The following is a 26,256-nucleotide window of genomic DNA, read 5'->3' as shown; positions in this document are numbered from 1 at the left end:
GAAACAACTTAAATAATTTTTTGTTTGTGGTAAATAGTAGGTATTTATTTGAAATGAAAAAAAAATACTTAAGTACCTGGACTATTGCATTTAATCATGTATTGTAATTGTGTTACTCTACCTTTTTGTATCAGAGACAGATATACAATGAACATTCAGATATCACAGATTGCACACTAGATAGAATTCTTCAGGCCTTTTACATAACCACCAAAAAAACAGATATTGGATTCTGCAATATAGTACAAAAGTCCACAATCAATCCAGTCTTAGCCAGTATCTTCAATTTACTTCTGTTGCTGTACAAATAGTTGGCCATTACTAGGGCTTACAAGTTAATAACAGGACAAAAAATATACATTGCACTGACACAAAAAGTCAGCTGTGTTAATAGTCATGCAACAAGTAACCAAACTTGCTGAAATTAAAAATACTTTCTAAAAACAGTTTTAACAGCATAAATATTTTATACACAGTTCATTTACCAAAACAAAATGTATTAAATGATACAAAGCAAAAATAAGTTTCTACCAACTTTATACATAAGAAAGTGCAAAATAACTTATCTAGAGTGTTTTGCTATTATCCAGACGGATGGCTGCTATGGGCAGCTGTTCTCTTCTGCAAAAAGCATGACATTACACTTGCACACTACACACAAATGTTAGAGTACATGGACGAGTAAGTGGGTGGATGGGAAGGATGGACGAACAAATAAACTACAAAGATCAGGCAGGAGCCCTGTGAGGTACTCGCAGAGAAAGGATGCAGACCACACAAAGGTGGATGTACACATCGAGAATATGTGTTGGTAAACAAACTTACACAAAACACAGAAGATACCCAGAGAAACAATTAGTTTATGTGCATGAGTGTACTTGTATGTGTGAGTGATTCTATGATTTCTGCCTCAGAAGCAAATGGAAAATAAACTAGATTGAACAAAACAGTTGCCCACAGCACCAGCTGCCAGAGGAAATACTATCATGAGGGTTTTGGTTTCCACCTTCTAGTTATGGAAGTTGTGTTGGAAAGTTTCAAAGTGTTCATCCCATATAACTTCAGATTACATATAGAAATAACCTTTAAGTGACTACACACACACACATTCCTATATTCAAGTCTTTAAGGAACACCTCTGCCATTGGATATGGGGTAAACATGGTTTGTGGACAAAAGGAGGGCGCTTCTTTCAAAAAGTGTAGAATAACACTGCTACAACGCATCCAGAGGGCAGACGGCCGCCCGCCACTGTGTGACAGCACAGTGTTTCTGCAACTGGTGAACGTCAGCATCGCTTGCTAGGATGGGAGTCAGATGGAGATGGGAGGGCGAGGAGTGAGACACAGAAAGGAAAACAGAACACGACTTTCTTCAAGTGAAATTATTAATGCCAATAATCCTTTTATTAACAAGTGTATCTGAACTTTTAGAAATGGAAGTGTTTTAATCAGCTCTGATATGTAATCATAAGTAGACTGTAGGCTCAAACCTAGGTAAATAAGACTTAATTTAGTAGCATAAGGCACTAAAGCAGCCTTTCTATTTCTCTTGGAGACCTAGTTATCAGGAAGAACAAATCTGTTCTTAAGCTGGTTTCAGCCCATTAGGTACAAGATCACTGTTGTACCAAATGCCTAGTTTGAATGCATGTACATATATGTGCATTTTAGTGCATACGTGTGCCTGTTACCAGGGCCTAAAGATGGAAAGTTGGGAAAGCCAAAGCCACTGTCCTTTGTATGATGACTCTGTGAGGGTGTGAAGGCCTGTCCTTCCTTTTTTGGGTCATTAATGATCCTACATTTTTCAAATCACAGGGCTTTTAGAATTGTTCATAATATTATCACTAAGTATCTGAAAATGTTAAAATCTAGATTAATTGTTTCATTTGATTTATATATATATTTATATTTATGTACATAACACACATTTTAAAAAATCCCACCACCAAAACCTTTCTTTTCTGTAAACTAAACTTATCTCTTAGCCCCCTCCAGCTTTAACCCCCCTGGATTTGTGTGTTCTGTATCCAACTAGTAGAACAAATTAAATAACTAAATATTAAAATACTGTAATTATATTCATAGCAAAAACAAAAAAATAGACATTGATACAGTATAAATCTCACCGTTTTCAGGTAGATGGCATTAAATGGTAAAGGTTAATTTTAAGCAGTTCTGACATGATCCAGTTTTACAACAAGGTTTAAATGTTAATTCTGTACACTTTTTTCTTTTTTTTTAACCCTTTTTTTTTTTTTTTTTGAAAATATGCTATAGTAGAACATTAGTATCACCAAAGACACATTCTTATTATGTTCTATGCAAGAAAGCTAATTTGGGGTTACATGCAAATATATTTCCATTAATTGAGGCAGGGCTGCTTCCTGCACTATATCAGTCACCTGACCACCTTTATGCAACACTAAGAATATATGCCTTGACCAGACAGCTGTCCACACATAAGTTTAAGGGGCCTTGTTACATAAGAACAACACTGAGGTGGTGCATAGCCAGGTACAAGACGCCCTAAAATTTCCAGGTTATCTCATGGTTGAACTTCTATTCTCCCACACTGTTTCCTAAAGAAGGTCCACATTATTTTGGTTATTAGCCTAGTTTAAGTGGAGATACTGTGGGCAACTTGAAAGAAATAACATCAGGCACACAGGCTGGGTTTGAAAAGAAAAAGACCACAGATAATGTCTTTGAGGATTTTAAAAAACATTTATAATCAGTTGGTAAGTGAGAGATGTTAGACAAACCATAAGTAGTTCTTTGAGTTAGTGGTTTAGTTTGAAGTCTCATGTTACAGGCAGTTAGGTCCTTATTTAGAAAAAAAGGCCTTTATACCTATTTACAATATACACAGTTACTTGCAAAGGAGTCAGATTTACAACCATTTTCTAAAAGCCTTTTTTGTTTCTGTTGGTTTTTCCAAATAAGGATGAATAGCTCTATAAAAATGAGATGCAGGAAAGACAGTTATTAAGTGAGGATTTTCTCTTGGAGACAGCTACTGTTATCAGGGAGAACTGGATATTGAAAATGTCACTCCTAGGAACCACCTCGTATTCTTCTTGTGCTGTTCACCTGAATAGTGTCTGCCCCGGTACTGTACGCTACACCCGTTTATTCAATGATCCCTTTGAATTCAACACTTCAACCGTGTGGTATGAAGAGATGTGTAAACGGAGACTGTTTCCGATGCCTTCCGAGCTGTGACAGGGAATCTGAGAGGGGTCTGTGGTCTCTAATCAGCTTGTTCAGTCTTCAACAATTTTGAGGCCCCTCTTCGGAACCCCTCTCATGCTGTAAGTTATAGTAACAGTTTTGACAAACACGCACCGGGGATGAGATTTTCAAGCGTTTGATTTCTGACTGAAATCGACTGCACCTAAAAGGAAAGAAAAAACATCAACTAGTAACAGTAATTTAAAAACTGAATGGAAGGCTTGTAGTAGGGTGAGGCCAGGGTTAACACAATGCCAGGAGAATGCCCAAAGCCATAATGCTCTCTGATCCTGTGGCTGACCAAGGATTGAAAGGGATGCTATATTATTTGTTTTGGCCTATGAAAATATGTATTATACCAGCAAATGGCATTTCTTTGATTTTAGAGAATTAGAAAAGTGAAAACAAAAAACAGAATTCAGATTTTCCACGTTAATGAAACCCAGGGGTCTGAAGAGCTTGCGTGTGAGGCTGGCTGCTTGGTTCTGCAGGTCTATACTCTCAGGAGGTATGTTGGTGTCTTTGCATGGAAGGGAAGTTTTTTCCTGTAAATTAGAAGACTAATTGTCCATTTTATTTATAAGTTTTTATTATGCATATTAATGGCAGTCACTCTGGTATTTCCATACATGTGCACAGTGTGTGTTGATCATATCCATCCATTCTTCCTTCACCTGCCCCCCACCCCACTCCTAGGCACCCTTCCTATTCCCAGTTCCTAGTAATCACTCTTTCAGGTCAACTGTTTTTTTGGTTTGCCTTAGTTTTTCACTTGAGAAAAAACATGATACTTGCTTTTATGTGCTGGGCTTATAACACTTAACGTGATAACCTCCAGTTCCATCCATTTTGCCACAAATGACAAAAATTCATTTTTCGTTATAGCTGAATTGTGCATATATCTATTTTCTTATTCATTCATCTGTTGATAGACACTTAGGCTAATTCCATATCTTAGCTTTTGTGAACAGCACCTTAATAAACACAGGTATATGATGCTCTTTCATATGCCACTTCGTGTCCTTTGGATGTTTACCCGGAGAGGATAGCTGGATCATATGTATGCCCTATTTTTAGTGTGTTGAGGAATCTCCATACTGTTTTCCATAGTGGCTATATTAATTTGTATTCCTACCACAATGTACAGAGTTCTTTCCCTCTACATTCTCACCAGCACTTTTTTTTTTTTTTTTTAATAACAGCCACTCTCAAAGGGGTGAGATGTTTCTCATTATAGTTCTAATTGAATTTCCCTGATGCTAATGAGCATTTTTTCATAAATTTATTGGCTATTAGTTGGCCATGTAGACTCTTCTGTGCTTCCGTATGATTTTAAGATTTTCTCCTACTTCTGTGAAGAATGACAGGTAATTTTGAGGGGATCTCATTGATTTCTTTGATGAATTTGGGTAATATGAACAATATTAATTCTTCTATCCACAAACACAGAAGGTCTTTCCAACTTCAGTGTCTTCTTCAATTGCTTTTCTTCAGCATTTTTGTAATTTCATTGTAGAGGTCTTTCACTTCTTCAGTTTATGTTTTTTTCCTAGATAGTTGTGTGGTGTCTCTACTGTGAATGAGCTTGCTTTCAAGATTTCTTTCTTGGCAAATTCATTATTGGTGTATAAGAAAGCTACTGATTTTTGTGTTAATTTTGTATTCTGAAACTGTTAAATTCATATGTTTAGCTCTAACACCTGCAATGTGATAATTTCATTTTTTCCTTTCCTATTTATGTGACTTTTCTTTCTTTTGCTTAATTTCCCTGCCTAAAATTTCTAGTACAACACTGAATTAGAGTGGTGAGAATGGACACCTTGTCTTGTTCTTATAGGAAATATTTTCAGTTTTTCTCAATTTGGTATGATTATGGCTGAGTTTCTCATATATAGACTATTGAATTATGATATTTCTATACCTGATTTGTTCAGGGCTTTTATCATGAAGGGCCATACATTTTATCAAACATTTTTCTGTATCTATTAAGATGATTATATGATTTTATTCTTTATTTTTGTGATGTATTATAGTTACTGATTTGTGCATGTTAAACTATCCTTGAAATCCTGGAATAAACCAACGTGATTGTGGGATATACATTTTTTAAAAAATGTGCTATTGAATTTGATTTGCTAGTATTTTATTGAGTATTTCTACATCTAGTTCATCATGGGTATTGGCTTATAGTTTTCTTTTTTGTTGTGCCCTTGATAGATTTTTGGTAATAGGATAATAATGGCATCAGAGAATGAGTTTGGAAGGGTTCCTCCTTTGCAAACTATGGAATAGTTGAGAACTATTGGTGTTAGTTCTTGGGCAAAAGTCAGCAGTGAAGCCATCTAGTACTGGGCTTTTTTTGTTCAAATACATTTTATTACTGATTTGATGTCATTGCTTGTTATTGGTCTATTTGTTTCTGTTTTTGGGTACCAGGTACTGAACTCAGGGGTACACACCCAAGTCACATCTCCAGCCCTATTTTGTACTTTATTTAGAGACAGGGTCTCACTGAATTGCTTAGCACATCACCATTGCTGAGGCTGGCTTTGAACTCCTGATCCTCCTGCCTCAGCCTCCTGAGCTGCTGAGGATTACAGTGTGTGCTACTGTGCCCAGCATGGTATATTTGTTTTTTTAATATTCTCTTGGTTTAATTTTGGTAGGTCATATGTGCCCAGAATTTGTTCATTTCTTCTAAACTTTTCAAATTTTAGCATACAGTTTTTCAAATATATCTTAATAATATTTGTATTTCTCTGGTAACAGTTGTAATGCCTCCTTTTCCATCTCCAATTCTATTATATTGAATATCTCTTTCTCTTTTCTGGTTAGTATAGCTATGGTTTGCCATTTTTTAAAAAAATCGTTTCAAAGACCAACTCTGTTTCATTGATCCTTGGCATTGTTCTTTTAGGCTCTATTTTGTTTACTTCTGTTCTGATTCTTATTATTTCTTTCCTTCTACGGGTATGGTTTTTTGCCTTGCTTTTCTAAGACTTAGAGTTGCATTAATTCATTGATAACACTGTTAATTTTAATCCCTTTTTTTTAAAAATGTGGGCACTCTGTTATAAGCTTCCCTTTTAGTGCTGCTTTTGCTGTATCCCACAGCTTCTGTATGTTATGTGATCAGAAGAGATAAATGGTCTGATTTCATTTATTTTGAATTCTTTAGAGTTGTTTTGGTGGTTAATATAGCTTATTCTAGAGAATATTTCATGCACTGAAGAAAAAGCATGTGTATTCTGCAGACACTGAATGGAAAGGTCTGTAAATGGCCTGTTAAGTTAGTACAATTTAACTCTGTTGTTTCTTTATTTTTTCCCTCATCTTGATGATCTGTCCACTGGTAATTGTGGGGTAACGAAATCCCCCACTATCTTGAGACTTTCTCTCTCTCTTTAGGTCTAAAAGTATTCTTTTATAAATTAGTGCTCGAACATTACGGGTATATACAATACAATTATTATCTTCTTGATGAACTGATCCCTTGATTATTACATAGTGACCTTTTTTCTTCTATTTTTGTCTTAAAGTCTGTACTGTCACATGAGTAGTTACTCCTGCTTGCTTAGGATTCTATTTGCTTAGAATGTCATTTTTCATCCATTCTGTTTATCTTCACTGGTGAGGTGAATTTACTATGGACAGCACATCATTGGGTCTTGGTTTTTAATCTAGTCAGCCAGTCTTATCTTTTAATTGGAGATGTTAAGTCCATTTAAATTGTTTTTTATTATGAAGTATGGACTTACGTCTGTCATTTTGTTAATTTTCTTCTAGTGTTTTAAATATCTTTGGTTTCTTCCTTACATATTTCTCTTTGTGGTATGATGGTTATTGTAGTGATGATTTGATTCTTTTCTACTTCTCTCCTGTGTATACACTCTTCCGTGGGATATATACTTTCCATGCTATCATGATGTTAATTCTTCACTTCTGGAGGTAGGAAGTATCTTTTATAAGACTGGGCTGATGGTCATAAATCCCCACAGTTTTTGCTTATCATGGAAGGTCTTTATTTTTTCTTCAATTTTGAAGGATAGTTTTTTGGGTGTTGTTATCCTGGTTGGCAGTTATTTTCTTTCAGTACTTGAAGTATGTCAGGGTTTCTGTGGAGAAATTTGCTATTAGTGTAGTGGGATTACCCTTAAATGTGACTTGAAGTTTTTTCTTACAGATTTTTAAATTCTCTCTTTGCCCTGTACTTTTGACAGTTTTACAATAGGTTGTGGTGAGGATCTTTTCTGCTCATGTCTATTGGGTTCCAACTCCTATACAAGGATGTCCATGTCTTTTTCAAGAGAAGGGAAGTTTTCTGTTATAATTTCGATTGAATAGGTTTTTCTTAATGTTTCCTCCCTTCAGATATACCAATGATACAGATGTTTGACCATGTAATGGTGTCCCTCAGATCCTGAATGCTCTTTTCATTGTCACTTTTTTCCTGTCTTAATGTGACCTGTCTTCAAGATACAATATTCCTTTTTCCACTTGATTTGTTTTTGAGATTTTCGACTGAGTTTTTATTCATTGAGCTTATTTCCAAGCTTTCTGATTCTTTTTAAAAATATCTTTGCTGAATTTCTCATTCATCCTTGCACTTTCTGAGTTCATGTAATTTTTATCTGTATTCTCTTGGATCTCACTGAGTTTTTACGAGTGATTCTTGAATTCGTCATCAGACATTGCATCCATTGTGATATCTTTGGAATCTGTTGCTAGAGAGTTATGATGTTTTAGAGGTCTCATATCACCTTATTTCTTCATATTTTGTATTTTCCTATGTTAAAATTTGCACATTTGGTAGAATGGTTATTTCTATCACTTTTATGGGATGGCCTTCTTAGTAAATGGTTTTCTCCTGAATACATTGGTTTGTTAGGCAATGTTGAGTTTACTTCTAGCTAACACTACAGTATAATATCCCTGTAGCTTCTTTGGCTGTGATTCGTGAGTCTGGGCACAGTGTGCACCATGTCAGAATCAGAGAGATCTGTTGTCTCTGCAGGTCATATAAGGGTAGGGACACTCCAGTAGTTCAAGCAGGGGTGGTCCCTATAAAGTGATGGGAATTTCCTCAGGTACTTTTTTTTTTTTTTAATATTCAGGATTGAACCCAGGGGTGCTCTGTCATTGAGCCATATCCCTAGCCATTTCTAGATTTTTGAGACAGGTTCTCACCTACATTGCCCAGGTCAGTTTCTAATTTGCTATCCTCCTGCCTTAGTTTCCCAAGTGCTGGGAAACAAACACTATGCCCACAGTTCTCAGATATTCTTGATGTTGGTGCTGGTATTTGTAAGGGTCTCTGACACTGGCTTTACCAGTAGTGGTGATGGGCCTGAAGCACTTGCCGCTTGATGAGACACTAGTGTGGGCCCAGGGGAGAGTGGAGCTGGAATCTCAACACTCCTCTATGGCATTCACCCAGTCCTGTCAGTCATGCATCAACAAGGTGTAGGGGTGACTGACTGTGGTGACTCATACAGGTGGAGTGTAGCAGGTGTTGTGTTCCTACTTGCTGCTACTTTAGTCACGTCTTACTCTGGAGTGGGACCTCACATGCTCCTGCCACAGCCATGAATATCTGGGAGTGGGTGACAGCTGGGCCTTTTCTTCTGATTTTTCCAACTATAGTGCCCACTCAAGCATGAGTGGGTTGCAGATGGAGCTGGGCAAAACTTCTAAGCTGAAGTGCTTGGCAGAGCAAGCAAAAATGGAACATGGCCAGTGCTGGGCAAAGTTTCTCTTCAACCTTCTTAGGCTGTATGTGCCAGAAGCAGGGTGGTGCTGGAGCACAGCTTGCTCAAGACCTCCTCATCACACCACCGTGGGAGGGGGAGCAGTGGAACCAAGAGTTCTTTCTCTATCTTATTAGTGACAGGTGCCCATGCAGGGCACTGGAAGGAGGGGTGGCTGAAATCATGTGGGCAATTGACTTCAGCCCTGACAGTCCTATTAAACCATGTGCATCTGGTCACACTCCTGGTCTTGGAAGGAATGCCCCTAACACACCACACCCCCAGTTCTTGAAGATGGTGCCCTTTGTGTTGCAACACTTGTTCCTTATAGTCTAGTGCTCTCAACAAGTTTGTTTCAGATTCACTCTATTTAGCTAAGTTTTAGTTTGTGAGGCAGCTATTTGCTGAGCCAGTGTAGTGAAATATCTGTAGAGGTTCAGAGAAAGGGATATAAATGGGTTTCTGTCCCTTAGAGCAGTCCAAATCCAGATAATAAATAAATATGTTCCTTATTCATATGACTCCTGGCTATAACATCCTAAGGTTCACTGGGAGATATAGTGAATTCTTTTTTTGAGAGTCAAGCTACTGTGCAGATTTCATTTTTTTATTTTTTTTTGGTACTGGGGATTGAACTCAGGGGCACTTGTCACTGAGCTACACCCCCAGGTCTATTTTGTATTTCATTTAGAGACAGGTTCTCACTGAGTTGCTTAGCACCTCGCTTTTGTTGAAGTTGGCTTTGAACTCGAGATCCTCCTGTAGGCATTTGCCACAGTACCCAGCAGATTTCAGGTTTCTTACATATTTAGGCTAAGCCTGTAAAGACTGAAATTTTGCAATAGCTAAGATTGCCCCTATCTGTAATTAAGAGTTTACTGGAACTCTCTCTTGCATCATTACCTCTGCAAAGGGGAGACTACTGCCCACTGCTGTGGAGCTGGGGTGGCAGGTGCTAGGAAATTCTATTTTTCTTACTATGTTGTTGTCCCAGATCTCTGGATGTCAATGAAACTTCTGCTTTTTCTCCTGCTGATTCCCAGTGTTATCTCAGGGACACTTACCTTAACATGCAGCCATACACCTGTTGCTTTGGTTCTTCCTTGTGAAGGAGGAGGAGGAGGAGGTGAGTCGGTGGTACTTTTTTCAGTCATTGTGTCTGATGATTGCCCATTTTAAAAGACACTTTGGTCACTAAACAAGTTCCCTGGCTTTTAAACATTTTGATTGATCTATGCTCCATCATCATTTCTTTTTTTCTTTTCTTTCTTGCTTTTTTTTTTTTTTTTTTTTTTGTGGTGCTGGGGATTAAACCCAGGGCCTCATGCACATTAGGTAAGTGCTCCACCATGGAGCTACACCCCCAGTGCCACAATCATTTCTTAGAAATAGGTAGTTTGGCCTTTCTTGTTTGGTCCAAATGTTCTCATTTTCTAGTTATGTTGATGATAGAATTCTTTGAAGTCGACTATACTTATATTCATATCCTTTAAAAAGTATCCAGAGCTGCTATTCCTGGAATAAAGCAGGATATGACACTGGATGTGGCATTAAATCACTTTAAGCTTGGATTTTTGCAGAACTGAAATGCAGATTTATATTTACTCCATTAATCTAAGTTCTCAGAGAATAAATTAAATGCTCCTGGCTTAAGGGCTTACAGGGGGTTTCTGGACTCTGAAAACTCTTAGGAATGTTGACAGGTCTTGGCAGCTGAAGGGTACAAAGGCTGTGGGAAGGGCTGTACCCTCAAGGACAGCTTTCTGCTTTGCCTGCTTCACCATAACCAGTCGCTGTTTGGTCAGTGCTCTCAAGAGAGTTCCATGCAACATTTGATTAGAATGAATAATTTAAAGAATTACCTATGTTTAGACAATACTATGAAATGAACACTACAAAGAACAGACGTCTACCAGCGTACATATGGGGGTACTATCAGCAATTACTAGGTTACTAGGTTTGTAGAGTAGGCCCGTCACAGCACAGAGCCACACAACAGGATCCTCTGCCAATCTCATAGTTCCCATTAGGAATGCTGGCAGCAACATTCTGGCTACATCGTCTCGAATCAGACTGCACAAGAAAAAAGGTTTAAGGGAAAAAATTTTGACACCTTTTATGGCATATCTATAGTGCCAGACTCATACTTGGCATTTCCCAACATTTAAACATGCATGAGCTCATTCAATTCTCTCAGCATCTCTATGTATAGAGGTATTACTGTGAAAACACTTTACAGAGGAAAAAACAAGTTCAGAGAGGTTCAGCAACTTCCTGAGGTAAGATAATAGAGGGCAGCCCAGTAAGAATTTGATCAAAGTCAACTGAAAGGCCATGACCTTACCAATGAACCAGTGCTGCCTATAAAACCTCTACAACTTCCTCAAAAAATGGTTCTACAATATGGAATAATGTGTTTTCTTTGAAAATGTCTCTGGAGTAAGGCAACAAAAACATGAAAATGCACTGTCCACAGGGTCTTCTCTGTTATCTGGAGGGAACATGGGGGATGCGAGTGTACAACAGAGAAAGCGTCCAGATCCAAGACTGCAGCACAGCTGACTTTTCTTATGGGGTAAAAACAGTTCCCTGACTCATGTCACACCCCAAATGAATTAAACACCCCAATGTGAAAATTGTAAAACTTTAAACCTTTTTCTTTGGTTTGTTTTTGCAGTACTAGAGAGTGACCTAGGGATTCTTTACCACTGAGTTATATCCCCAACCCTTTTTATTTTTTATTTTGAGACAAAGTCTCACTAAGTTGCTGAGGCTGGCTTCAAACTTGCCACCCTCCTACCTCAGCCTCCTAAGTCACTGGAATTGTAATCACCAGCATGCCTTTCAACTGCATTATAGATTTTATGGTTTTTTTAATGTTATTTATTATTGCTATATCATCTATCCAAATAAGCATTTAAATAAAAAATAAGTAACTATTTAAAAAAAGAAAACAAAGTTATCCTTATGATCTCAAGACAGGGAAAGGACAAGATACAAAAACCAAAAAATCCTAAATAATAATAAATTCAATCATGTCAAAATTAAAACCTTGTATAACAGAAAAATCATATACAACATTAAAAACAGCCAGAAGAGACAAGTGAACCTGAATGGAAATCAGGCAGTTAGCCAAGAGGAATACTGGATGCCAACAGACAGGATGTCCATCCTCGCCAGCACTGCAAGTTAAAACGACAAGGCACACTTCCTTACCTATCAGATTGGCAAAAGGAGACAGGTTTGGCAATATTAAGCATGACTAAGAATTTGGAAAACTTTTACATCGTGTTAGAAGCAGTATAAACTAGCACTACTGTTTTGGAGAGAAATTTGCCAAGAGCAAGTTAAGCCCAAGACAAAGTCTGTTCTGTCAACTCCATTCCCTCTCTAGAGGAGATGCAGCCTATGCACTAGAAAGGCACTTACAAAGACACACTCTGTGGCATTATTTGTAGTGTGTGCAAAATAGAAAAAATCCCAAAACCCTTAAGAGGCCATCAAAAGGGAAAGAAGTTTTCATACAGTCATAAATACCTGGCAGCAAAGTGAATACTTCAGCATAATAGTTATGCATAGATTTTTAAAAAATTATGAAAAAAAGTTACAGAAGGGTACAGATAATATGCACTAGAAGGCTGAGAAACAAGACAATATAATGTAATAAAGTTGATAGAGGTAACACTTGCTCATGAAAGTAAAAACGTGGGGAGCAGAAAGGGTATGAATGTGAAGGGGGAGAGAAGACTTGAAGTCTATTTACATCACTTCTATATCTGCAGCACACACACCTAAGTAACAGGAAATGTTAGCATATTTGCATTCTAAGTCACAGGTGACCAGGTGTTTGTAATGACTATTTCTGTACTTTTTCTGATAGGGATATTTCATAATTAAAGTAATAGAGAAAAACACAAAGTGAGCACTGTTTACAGTAGCAGAGTATAATGCAGTGGGGACACCACAGCAAATTGGAACTTGTACCAAGGGCACAACAAACGGCCTTAGAGTGTAATCCAAGCACTCAAAAAGCACATGTCTCATCTTACTTCTGGCAGAAGAGCTGTCCACAGTTCCTGCAATGGTGTCGTCTTTCTGTGAGAGAAAACCGCACAGAGCAGTTGGAACAGCTGTCACTGCCTTCGTCCTTCACCCAGTGGTCAGCAGCAGAGCGGCCTGGCTGGTCACTCACCGACCAGCTGAAGACTCGGCCTCGACTATCACCAACGAGGATCCTGCTGTGGTCCCTGCAGGAGACACAAGAAGGCCTCTGGTCCAGTGTGGGGTGTGTGTTGGTGTGGGAGCTGGTAAGGGTCATCAGGGACCCCTGAATTCCCTCAGGGGAAATATGTTAGAAGAGACAGAAATAGTACTGAGCCCAAATTTACTCTTCCATTATTTTCTTTGGACTGAGCATTGCTGTATCTTTGAAGAACACGGAGGACAATGTTTTATTTAGTTTTTTAAAACTCAGTATTGAATTAAATCCACACACAGGCAGGTTTCCTTTACAGAGGATGAGTATGAAATCTGTTTTCCTTCAGGCTGAAAAATGTGGACTTGGGCTATGTAGATAACTTGGAGGGGAGTGGGGTAGAAGTCTGACACTTACTTGGAGATGCCCAGTGCGGTGACTTCAGCTGGGTGTGTGTTGTCCCTTCGAAGGAAGGCTGTGTGCATAGTGAACTTATGCCTGAATACCAGCTGCCGCTCCCACCGGTACCCTGGAGTGGGCAGAAGTGGAGAACACGACGGACCAAACTGAGAGGGGATATACTTACACTTGGTGGCCTTAAAAGTTAGGGTGCCTCAATCTAAGCTGACGCAGCCTTTCCAGTTCCAGACACGTCCTCCCTGGATGCAGGGAAAGCAACCAAGCTGACCATGACCTGTGGGTCAGGTCGGAAAGTGTGTCCTTCCAAACAAGAAACTGAAAGAAGGAGAAATCTTCAATGCAAGAAGATTTTGAAAACCTTGCCTCTAAATTCTATTACAGGCAAAATTGCCTGCAAATGCAGCTTTATCTATTTATTTGTAACTAATAGTTGCTTATTTTCAAAAGCTTTCACGATTTCACAATTTGTGAATGAATGCAGTTTTCGATCTGAGATGTTTCTTCTTTAAAAAATGCCCACATGTTGTAAACACCATTATAGGTCAGATTCTCTGCATCCACTTCACACATGAAGAACTGTAAGAAGCCTTTCTCTGTGGGTGGCCCAGGTCACACAGCACATCAGAGATGGAGCCCAGGGGGAACTGACTTGGTCAACCAACCCTCACACAAGAAGCAAGAAATAGATATCAAACTTCAAGTTACCAGGTTTCAATCTGTTGTAATTTCGTGCTTCCATAGGATTGGGGTGGGGGTGGCTAATGGGGCCCTGTACATGGGCTCTCGTCTGGCCCTCTGAATAGTTGACAAAGATGAAGCCATCTTTCTCATCTAGACTGAGCTGGTCAGACCAGCGCCTGGAGTCATCAGAGCCACTGTCATTGCACCAGGTGGCTGTTGCTCTGCAGGAGGCTGCCCGAGGCCTGTGGCTGGTGCTGCTGGGCTGGCTGGGAGTGTCCTTAGGTTCCTGGCTGATGCTCTGTTCATCTGCTTCTGAATCACTGCTCTCCTCATCTTGGGCTTCCTGCCCTGGGTAAAGCATTGGGATAATTAGAAAATCCAGACACATCACAATTAGACTCAGCTCTGTTCCACTGGTCTTTTTTCCTAACATATACAAGACATAGAGACATAATATTTTAAGCTAAGTATAACAAAAGCAGGGGAAACACATCAGGGCTTTTAGCAAGATTACAGATAACACCAATGGGTAGAATTTCTCAAAGGGTTACACAGAGCCCTCTTGGCTTTAGTTTGGTGTTCAGTCTTTCACATTCTGATCAAAACCTCACACACCTCACCACAGTCCAGAGAGACAGTGCCATTCAGGTATTGTCCACACAGCCCTGCCCCTCTTCATGGCTGGGTTTGCATGCACCATCAGCCTGACCGAGACCTGTCTTCTCAGTGTCTGTGTGTTCGGCCATTACCTGTCTTTCAAGCCAAAGCTTCAAACTTCTTTCCCTAAAATTTAACACAATTTCTTCCCCTGAAGGTACTCCCTCCCTCTTCTGGACTCCTTGACCAGTCCTGTGCCTCTGAGGTACTTGAAATCCTGCCCTACACTATTATATCTGGACATTCTTTCTACCAGACAGTAGAAAGGACCCAAGTCCGACATCTTGCCTAGAGCGGTCAATAACTAAACGACCACACTGATAAACAAGTTACTGAGGAAATCTTTAATTCAGGATTTTTTCTTTCTCTTTCCATTGCCATTTTGCAATCATTTCCCCACTCTTTGTAAATAAAGTCTTCTAAAGGAGAAATCTATGTGACATAAATATATATAGCTGGACTAAAGGAGAGCATGCAAATGTGAGCATGCAATGCCAGCTCACTGCATATACCCATTTTGTTTAACAGGACAAATGTATCTTGTGCTTGTTTTATACTCATTAGGAGTCTAGTAGACTAATTTGAATGAAGTTATTACCCCAATGGCTTATTCTCATGAGTCCGGTGGTATAATCAATCATTAGCCCAAGCCCTAAGTCACCTTAGAAATGGCTTTGATTCCCAGTGAACCCCTCACTTCCTTTTCACCCAATCAGTGCCTTCAAATTCCACCACTGCCAACTGACCAGAGTCAATCCTCCCCAGGGGCAGCTCTCCCATCTCTACCACTTCTGCCGAACTCTGTCCATAGTATGAATAAACAAGGAGCAAGACAACCTACAAACCTCTCTACCCTGAATTTGATCCCTTTTTCCATCTCACTTATTCATCCCATCTTCCACTGTTAATGCACTGAAAAAGCTTTGTTAAAAGAAGGGAAAGTGACCACTTCCCACTGGACCCTTTAACTCATTATCTCACGTGTTACAGGTAACCCTCGAGCATTTGTTGAACTGGGCTTAATTTTTATGTCCTTTTTCAAACACCCAGATGGTCTTTCTGGTTAAAAGTGCAATTGACTATATAGAAATTTACATGTATTAACATAATACAAATGTATAATACAGTGCAAAATGTTCCACCCCCAGATCCTTTCTTTCTGGCATAGAAAGTAAAGATTATTTTCAGTTTACAAATAAAAGTGATTTGTATCTTTCTGATAGCAAGCCTCTGCCTTTAGAAACTCCCTCATATCATCAAAGTCACACTGAATTCTCAGTGTACAAAAATTAATCGCAGATAATAGTTTTAAGGAAACTTTCCAGGAAGTCCTTTGTCCTAACTGTTCTATATTATAGGGCAGCTTCTCTGGATATCACCAATGCAAAGCACAACTTGCCTGGTTTTATGGCACTGCTCCAGTCATTCTGTACAGAAACTACCTAGCTCTTTATTTCACTGGAAAATGTCAAGTGCTTCACAAATAATAGACAGTAGACCACAGGTCGCTAGGCTTCAGCCTGAATTAACGCCCCATGTGAGTAGGTGTTGGGTGGTATATGAAGGTGGACTCTGACCTGCCTCTGTGGATAGTCTACAAACATGATGCCACTCTGTGGTTTAGGCTGATCAGTCGGGTGCTGGGCAGAACAGACATGGAACAGAGGTGTGAGGCTGTTCCACTTATCCAATACTGTGCCTCCAGGTCTGATTCATATCTTCAGAACTGCAGGCAGCCCATGCCTTTGGTCTTCCTGAAAGCTTGTCCTCAATTTAGTTTGGAATGTGAAGTCAACAAAACACTGCTACACTGAGTGCATGAGGTAAACTGGAGAAAACCTGGCACATCTGCCCAAAGCAATTATACAACAGGCAGCGACTGTACTCTTGTTAGCCTTGCCCAACCCTGGGCTCTTGATTATGTTGTGTGGTATAAAGCTATGCCGAATGACCTAAAAAAAAGGAATACTAATACAGGAGACGACTGAATGCTTTTTATAATGTATGAAATACCTATTTGTGCTTCTGGACAGTCTTCCTGCATTTCTAGGACTTCCTCAGGTTCAGGAGCTGGTGTTTCAGGAACTTGCAGAAATTCCATTCTCCAAAACTACATTTAAGCAAGTGTGAAAATAGAAAAAAAGAAAAAAGTGGATAATCAAATCAAGGAAATAATGTACATGTTACTGGATGAGGACGAGCTCTCAAGGTTAAACAAGTAACTTCCTTTCTAGGATTACAGAAATGCAGAGTCCCCTGTATCTTGTCAAATGTGGCAGGAGCTGCCTCACATAACGACTGTTATGGAAAAGTAAGTTCAAAAACATGGTTCAATGACGTAAGTAAACTTCTGTTTCCTACAAAAACCTGAAGAGTCTTGCATACACAAATAATCTGTACTGCAGAACTCCAAGAAGGCACACAGCCAGCAGAATCCCCAAATGCATTTGGCTGTGGAGCTTTTCATAATGCCTCACTGATTCAGCGACCTAGAATACCACTCTCAAGAAAGCAGACTCTGGGTGTGCATGTGCATGCGTGTGCACATGTGCTTGCTGTCTGAGGCACAGGGTGTGGCAGGGGAGTGGGCTGGCAGCCTTGCTGTCTCTAAGCATGGGACTGTGACTAAGAAGGGCAGTAATCAGCTGCTCTCTGCTTTGACAAAGAACACAAAGAAAATAGGCACAAAGAAAAATCTGAGAGAGAAAAAAGCAAATATTTGCATAGACTAAAGGTAAATGCTCTGTTGATTCTCTTTTCTGTAGAGGCCAGACTCAGAAAACTAAGAAAAGGATACACTGCATCTAGGCTTCAAGAGTAATCGTGTGGGATCTGGCCCAGAAAAAAAGCTGAGGTCACTGGACACGTTGTCTAGCTCTGTGATTCTCTAAAGAGAAGACACTGTCCCTACTAACTACATTTTCCCTACAAAGGTATTTGACAGGTTGAAAACCCAATACTTACATGGTTTACACTGTGAGCAGACCCATGTGCCAGGGGTTTACTAGTGATCTCTAGTGTTAAACTGTTGGCGGTTGGTAGCACTAACAGCTCTACTCAGTAGGAAGAAAAGGGGCCCAGTTTCTGGTGTTCACCATGACTGATAAATGGTGGCCAGGGCCCTTGTGGATTATAGTGAGACTTTGCTAAACATCACAACCTGTACAGGTGTCCTTGTATTTTAAACAGTTTCCTAAGTTTCAGGTAATTTGGACAGCAAATATTTCTTTGCGCTCACTTACCCGAACCTCTCCATTCGAGTGTCCTGTCACTATGACGTTCTGTGTGTCCCATTCATTCATCTCTGACACGCAGCAGCAGACGATCTGCTGGCTCCAACCTGTGAACGTGTTTACACTCATGATAGGGTTCCCATTAATGCTCCACACATGGATGTATGTGCCAGCACAAGACACAATGTCCCCCTGCAAGACAAAGGAACACCGTTCATTCTCTTCATATTACACACTGGTTTCAGAAAAACAATTGCATCTATGACCTGCTCTCAAAACACCTCAGTCCTTAGACTAATGGCTGAATTATTTCTAAGGTAACCTGGAATTCAGTGCTTGATGACTTAAAAATAAATATCCTGAACAAGAGGCTTCTTTAAAAATTCAAAGCTGAGTGAATGCTATGTCAGGGGGTCACAAATGGAGATGAAAGGTAGGTCTGTGCCCAGTGCACTGCTGAACAAGCTCCTATTCCACCACCAAGCGCTATGTCATCAGAGGAGGTGACAGATGGTCTTCTTCTTTCCATTGTTTACAAAGTCTATTTACCCTTTTCATTTAGAGGAATTCACCTACACAGACTTTTATGTAATTGAGTCCAACCACCAAGACCATAGGGTAGAAGAAATATTCAGTCCAGGTACATTGTGTCTCTCTCTGAACACATGATAAGATGGAATCTTGGTACACTGTAATATGTTATGTTAAAATCTGCATTCACAAGAGGGGTGGGAAAATGAGGGTGAAAAAAGAAACCTGTCATGTAGATCACTTCTAATAAAACCTAAGATTCCCTGAGCTGATAACTCATGAAAACCTGAGTTCTAAAGGGCAGAAGGAATAGTCCTTTTCCTCAAATTCTAACCCTTACAGTGACCTCATGAGGTCGGCTAGCACCAGCCCTGCTTTAGAGCACGAAAGTGAGGTGCACAGAGCCAAGACACTTGCTTATCATCCCAGTCATGATTTACAGCCAGTTCTCTGTAGTCCCAAAGCTTACAGGTCACTCAAATCCTAAGGTTGCATGGCGGTCCCATTGTTGGTTGCTAACTTTATTTATTTATTTATTTATTTATTTTTAGCGGTGCTGGGGATCGAACCCAGGGCCTTGTGTTTGCAAGGCAAGCACTCTACCAACTGAGCTATCTCCCCAGCCCGGTTGCTAACTTTAGAAATCACCTAGTGATTTCAGTGCAGTCAGGAGATTCATGAGATCCTATAGACATTTGAAAATGGTCGTCAAAAGGAGAGAAAGCACCAGAAGAAGGAAGCAGCACCAACACCAGGATAAAGACAAAGGTACACAGGGGCGGGATGATAAGGCTGCACTCTGCTCATCTACTGTTCCTGCCTCCTCCCCCCAGCCCCTGTGCCGTGACGGCGAGAACCAAAACAAACCTCAACACAAAATATACTTCGTAAAGTATTGCTTTGTCTACCTCTGCATCAGTCACTGAACTGTCTCTGAGTGTCAGCAGGTGAGTTTTAATTAGTGTTCCTGGTCTCTGCAAGAGACCAGAGACATCAAGACCTCCTTCAGTGACTCCAGGGGGCCACAATTAAGATCGCATTAGAGCAAATCCTGTGGTCATGAGGGCTGAGTCATAGAAGAAGAAATAAAGAGCAGCTGCCAAGGGAGCTTGGGCCCAAAATATAAACACAAGTTAAGCACACTGGGTATTGGTTGGAGAAACAGAAACAGAATTCTTTTCATGTGTTAAGACTTTATGAAAAATTTATGAAAAGAAAAAAAAACCAAGTCACTTCTGTAGTGTTTGCAGCAATTACTGCAATCCAGTGGGTGTATAATGACTCAAATAACTGACTATAAATAAAATTCTCACTATTTAAGAACAACTTTTAAACAAAGTACTTTAATGGGATTAAGAATCTGACTGTGAGCAACACTGTTAGGTCAGAGCAGTTCTGTTGCACCTATATTTTTCTAAAGTTCTTTAGGAATAAAATTTTGCAGGACTAACCCAAGGTGGTATTCTGAAATATCTTAAGCCTATCAAATACATGAAAACCAAATTTGACTCTGTTGCCCTTGCATGTCCCCAACTCAGTCACATCTCCGAGTCCTCCTATCATCAGTGAGACACTCTAGATGCCTTTCACTAGAACTAAATTTCTTTTTCTTTGTGTGATGGCAAGATATTTGACTAAAAGCATAATACTTAGTATTGCCTGACAGAAATCAAAGATAAGAAAGAAAAGGAAACGTCACTCAATAACATGGTGAGAACTACTATGGTGGCCCCAGGGCAGGAATGAGGTGGGAGGGGAATGTTGCTAGTGATGAGGCAGGGGTGGGTTCCTGGGACAGGGTACATTTTACCATGGTAACGTACCCTTGGACTTGGGGACTTCATTCTTCGTAAACCTACTCTGAAGCTTCCCCTGCCTGAAAAACCCTTAGTTGTGAAGACAACTCCCTGTCTTCCCTGTCCACCTTAACTCAACTCAGTCTATGTAGGGAACTCCCAGTCCAGTGCATTTATTTTTATTCTGATTTATTTTACCTATTTGTATATAAAATATTTATTTTTGAGAAGAGATAATATTCCTTGATAGTTTAGGGATCTGTTGTAAAAATAATTAACAATTTTTCTCATTTGGGCTCCCAGATACTATTTTTCACTTTTCAAAATAAATAAATAATGTGTTTTGAAATTTTCAACAAAATTTGAACATTCTTAATAAATCCCACAATTTTTTTAAAAAAAATCTCCCATGTTCTTGGATAGGCAGAATTAATATTGTCAAAATGGCCATACTACCAAAAGTGCTATAGAGCTCAATGCAATTCCAATTAAAATGCCAATGACGTACCTTACAGAAATAGAGCAAGCAATCATGAAATTCATCTGGAAGAATATGAAACCCAGAATAGCTAAAGCAATCCTTAGCAAGAAGAGTGAAGCAGGGGGTATTGTAATACCAGAACTTCAACTATACTACAAAGCAATAGTAACAAAAATGGCATGGTATTGGTACCAAAATAGACAGGTAGATCAATGGTACAGAATAGAGGACACAGAGACAAACCCAAATAAATACAATTTTCTCATACTAGACAAAAGGGCCAAAAATATGCAATGGAGAAAAGATAGCCTCTTCAACAAATGGTGTTGGGAAAACTGGAAATCCATATGCAACAGAATGAAACTAAACCCCTATCTCTCACCCTGCACAGAACTCAACTCAAAATGGATCAAGGACCTTGGAATCAGACCAGAGACTCTGCATCTTATAGAAGAAAAAGTAGGTCCAAATCTTCAACATGTCAGCTTAGGATCAGATTTCCTTAACAGGACTCCCATAGCACAAGAAATAAAAGCAAGAATCAATAAATGGGATAGATTCAAACTAAAAAGTTTTCTCTTAGCAAACGAAACTATCAGTAATGCGAAGAGAGAGTCTACAGAGTGGGAGAAAATCTTTGCCACTCATAATTCAGATAGAGCACTAATTTCCAGAATATATAAAGAAGTCAAAAAACTCTACACCAAGAATACAAATAACCCAATCAACAAATGGGCTAAGGAAATGAACAAACACTTCACAGAAGATCTACAAGCAATCAAGAGATATATGAAAAAATGTTCAACATCTCTAGTAATAAGAGAAATGCAAATCAAAACTATCCTAAGATTCCATCTCACCCCAGTTAGAATGGCGATTTTCAAGAATACAAGCAACAATAGGTGTTCTTGGTCTATACCCAAAGGACTTAAAATCAGCATACTACAGAGATACAACCACAACAATGTTCATAGTTGCTCAATTCACAATAGCCAGATAGTGAAAACAACCTAGACGTCCTTCAATTGATGAATGGATAAAGAAACTGTGGTATATTTATACAATGGAATATTACTTAGCCATAAAGAATAATAAAATTATGGCATTTGCAGGCAAATGGATGAAATTGGAGAATATTAATCTAAGTGAGATAAGTCACTGATAAGCGGATGACGACACATAATGGAGGGTGGGAGGGAGGCAGGAATGGAGGAAGGAGGGACTGTATAGAGGGAAAAGGGGGTGGGAAGTGTGGGGGGGGAAGGAAAAAATAACAGAATGATTCAAACACCATTACCCTATGTAAATGTATGATTACACAAATGGTATGCCTCTATTTCATGTACAGAGAAACAAGATAAATCCCATTTGTTTACAATAAAAATAAATTTAAAAAAAAGCCCATACTATTAAAAAAATATCATATTTGTTTTATTTTTACCAAATCTTGTTCTCTTTAAAGTATGTGATAGTGAATGGATTTTAAGTACTCTTTGGGTTAAAACTTTTGATATTCATCTGCTTTTCAAACAACACATAAATCAAGAGAAATGTAGTGACTTTTAGAATGAGTGTGTATCGGCTTAGAGAAACAGTCATATTTTACTTAGTATGGCCAAAACAACTTGTTTCCCTGAATTTAAAACAAGTGGGCAATTTACTACTTACTGTTAATTCATTGATACAAAGAGTAGAAACTGGAGCTCGATGGCCTCGTAGCTGGGTTAGAAATGACAGTTTGTTCAAATCCCAAATGATGCATGTCCGGTCGCGGGACCCACTGACAATTATATGATAGGCTAGTGATGCTGTGGCACAGGTGACAGTATCAGTGTGGCCAAGTAAGGCCTACAAATGAAAAGAGCAACAAGTCAGATTGATCACAGTAACAACTCCCACAAGTGACTTCAGAAGCTCCCAGATTCATCAGATGAGAGCTTTGCTGAGGACAGTGGGTGCCTTGAGGGGGGCCATCTTGGCAGTGTGGGGTTGACCTTCCTCCTCATGTGGTCCATCCTAGCCTCATCTCATAGGAATGCGGGATGAGTTTTTTTTTTTGTTTTTTTTTTTTGCAGTACTGGGGATCGAACTCAGGGACTTATTCTTGCGAGGCAAGCACTCTACCAGCTGAGCTATCTCCCCAGCCTGTGGGATGAGTTTTACACTACTTTCCTGGACATAGAACAGCATCATTGAGGGCAGGGGGAATGGCAGCTACAGTCCAGCTTGGATTTCTTCATGCTATTTCTATGTGGAAATACACTGATGATAAGCCACCAAACAGAACTGAAACTGCAAATCCATTCTCTTATGCCACAAACACCTTTTTATTCTGAGGACCTACAATTGATGATTTTTTTTTAAAAAATGCACAAACTACATAGTTATTTTATATTAGTCAAAAATTAAAAAATAAAAATATACAAATGGTGAGAACCCAAGATTGCAGTACATTGTTCTGAAAGATAAGAGGGGAGTGTCGTCCTGATATGTCAATGTGCTGCAGTCCTGCTACTGCATGGGAGATATCTGAAGAGTTCTGCCTGAGAGGGACTCCTTCTTTAAACTGGAGTAAGAACTGTTCTCTTTTGGTGGAATATGAAGAGAAACAGGAGCCAGGGGAATGACAGTATTTGAAAATAAGTAAGGATTTTGAAGAGAAAGACCGAGATTACTGTTAGGAGTCCCTGAATACACACAGTGGGCCATCTTCCCTGGCAGAATATGCTTGTTTAAATAATGAGTTGGTTTTTAAAATTTGGGTCATACAGACATCTGCATGGTATGTTTAGCAAACCCCATTTGACTGGCACATCATCTTCAGGATTTTTTTTCTAAATGAAAAATATTTTAAGCAGGAGCTCATATCAGCAGAATGCACATCAACCTTGTGCTTGTTTATGTCAGGAGTTTGCAGCTCTTGATGTGGCTTGTCTCAGGACTCAGGAAGTCTACAAAGCCTTTGGTCTATTTAGATGGTTGTTGAAAGTACCAGAGGTTCAATTCTTTCCACAGATATTTAAGACACTACTATTCAAGAGTGGAACAAAAATAGCTTTGGAGTAAGAACTGAATTTAAATCCTGGCTTTTTCACAAATACGATTTTGAGCATGTCTTTGACCCTCCTGTTTCCACGCCCCCCGCCGTCGGTATAAAATGGGGCTAATGATTACCTTATGGATTAATAAGGACGGGAGTTCTATATTTTTTAAGATATCCAGCATAGATAGTATCCTGAACATAGTAGGCACACATAAATGATAGTACTATAACACTACTTTTTCAATAATAATAAAAAATACTTAATGCATGCTTCTTATTTACACCACCTTATGATAAATTCTTTGCAAATCAAATATTAAAAGATGGCTTACTTATAAACAGATTCTTGCTTTAAGTGAAAAATTATGTGATCAGAAATACTTGTTAACTAAATCATCAAGGGTGCTACTGAAAAGTAATTGAGTTTGGCAAGTCCTTAAGGAAATGACAAAAGAAGAAAGAGAAACAAACTAAGACTTTGTAGGTCATCTGAATGTAATCATCCTGAAATTATAAGGAGTAATAGCAAATATCAATCTGATTTTAAAAAATTCAATAAACTATAATTTGTAAGAAATAGTTACATTACTTAATATATTAAAATATATAACCTGAAGAGGACTTGCTTTAATTTTAATAAAGAACCTGCTTAGAGTAATTTTTAGCAATAGCATGTTCTAATTTACTTTTTTTTTTTTTAAAGAATTTCTAGCAAAGACCACACTTCTTGATTTTGTGTATTGTGCCCGATATATATCAGGATGAAGGAAGCTTTGTTAGTTTCTCCAGAGCAGGCTGAGATGGAACGAGCCCATTCCATCTGCTCACCCTCAGTTACCTGCTTGAGCGTGAGGATCTTTGCCTTTTCTTTCGAGGTGCCCATCTCCCACACACACACAACTGTGCTTGTTCCACCTGTGATGACCAGCTTGGGGTTGGGGCAAATTGCACAGAGAATCTGGCCCCACTCCGACAAACATTCATAAACAGTCACTGCCTGCACAAACAAAACAGATGTGAAACACACGTGGCCACCAACTGCTCAGATTTCTGCAGTGCAAGCAGCAGAGCTGAGTAAAGGGTAAGGACCTCATGGAGGTACCTCACAGCACACACCAGCTCACACTCGGGGTTGGTTTCAGTTTTATGACATTTTCACTGAAGCTCCACACTGAATTGTTCTGACAGCTTCCTAACTGCTGCTGCTAGACCGTAATTATAAAGGGACTTTGTTCATCAATGGGGGATCTCTGGTTTCTCCAGTTTGGAATGATATTCAATGTGTGTGCTGCTATGTAAGTAGCAGGAGACATCTGATAAAAGGGTGTGTGCTGTAGCCAGTGGAAGCAGTGTGCACAGCAAGCATAGTGCTGTTGAAGGAAACATTGACTTAGGTAAAAATCATGTTGACATACAGTGGAACAGGCTGGGCAGTGTCCTATCCATCTTACAGTTGGGAGGGGATCAAGGGCAAACACAGGGTGCTAAAGGATTACTGCATACTGCCCTCACAAAGAGATGCTTATGGAACTCATAGCAGCTGCTACTGGTTCCTGTGGGGTGGGTAACAAGTTTTCTGACAGTCATTTTAGAACTTAAAATGATAAATGGACCAGATGGTGACTTGCCAAAAGCAGGCTATTCTGGTTGGCAGACATGGTGAGTACCTTGCTGTTAGGATCTTTTAGAGGAATTCTGTGGGCAGGAAGGGAACACCAGTCCCTATTACTCAACTTACAAAAGAAGCTTTTCTGCAGGAAACATGACTCTCCACTAGCTCTCTTATCTTTGTCTGATGCATGACATTCTCCTTTCTCTGGCCTTTGGAGGAGCAGCTGACACATCCCTTGGACTGTACCTCTCGCCACCCCCATTACCAAGGATATTCATACCATGAAATAGCAAGATTAAATGAGAAAGCAAGAAACTGCAAAACCTTGTCTGATTCATAGGTTCCAGTCTGCAGCTGGGTCTGCGTAGCCCCCAGCGAAAGTTTGTTCCAGGTTGGTGGGATAAGAACCTTATTCTGTTCTACTGCAAGAATACCTTTATCCGTACATACTATTTGTCCCACAGGCTCCTTGAGTTCTATTAATAAAAACCAAAAAACAAAAGAAAACAAAACAAACAAAAAAACCCCCATCAAATCATTACATTAGGATAGGAGAGGGAAATTAACTTCATTATCCCATAGTGTGGTAAGGTAATCTAAAATATTCATACAAATCAAGCATCC

At 39.3% G+C, this 26,256-nt stretch overlaps 1 protein-coding gene across 1 annotated transcript; it reads right to left on the bottom strand.

The window, feature by feature from the left end:
* Positions 1-13: 13 nt before the first annotated feature.
* Positions 14-26,115, bottom strand: LOC124994231 (WD repeat and FYVE domain-containing protein 3-like; the record flags this gene model as incomplete). Its single annotated transcript, XM_047566016.1, has 9 exons — positions 14-3,399; positions 13,033-13,230; positions 13,596-13,707; positions 14,304-14,627; positions 16,950-17,046; positions 18,179-18,361; positions 22,646-22,825; positions 24,859-25,017; positions 25,957-26,115. Coding segments are annotated over 9 exons (1,536 nt in total), but the record flags the coding sequence as incomplete, so codon positions are not given.
* Between the last annotated feature and the right edge of the window lie 141 nt (positions 26,116-26,256).

Source organism: Sciurus carolinensis, chromosome 10 (assembly GCF_902686445.1).
Source record: "Sciurus carolinensis chromosome 10, mSciCar1.2, whole genome shotgun sequence".
NCBI lineage: Eukaryota > Metazoa > Chordata > Mammalia > Rodentia > Sciuridae > Sciurus > Sciurus carolinensis.
The sequence above is the reverse complement of the archived record's forward strand: the minus strand, read 5'-3'. Positions and strand labels throughout refer to the sequence as shown.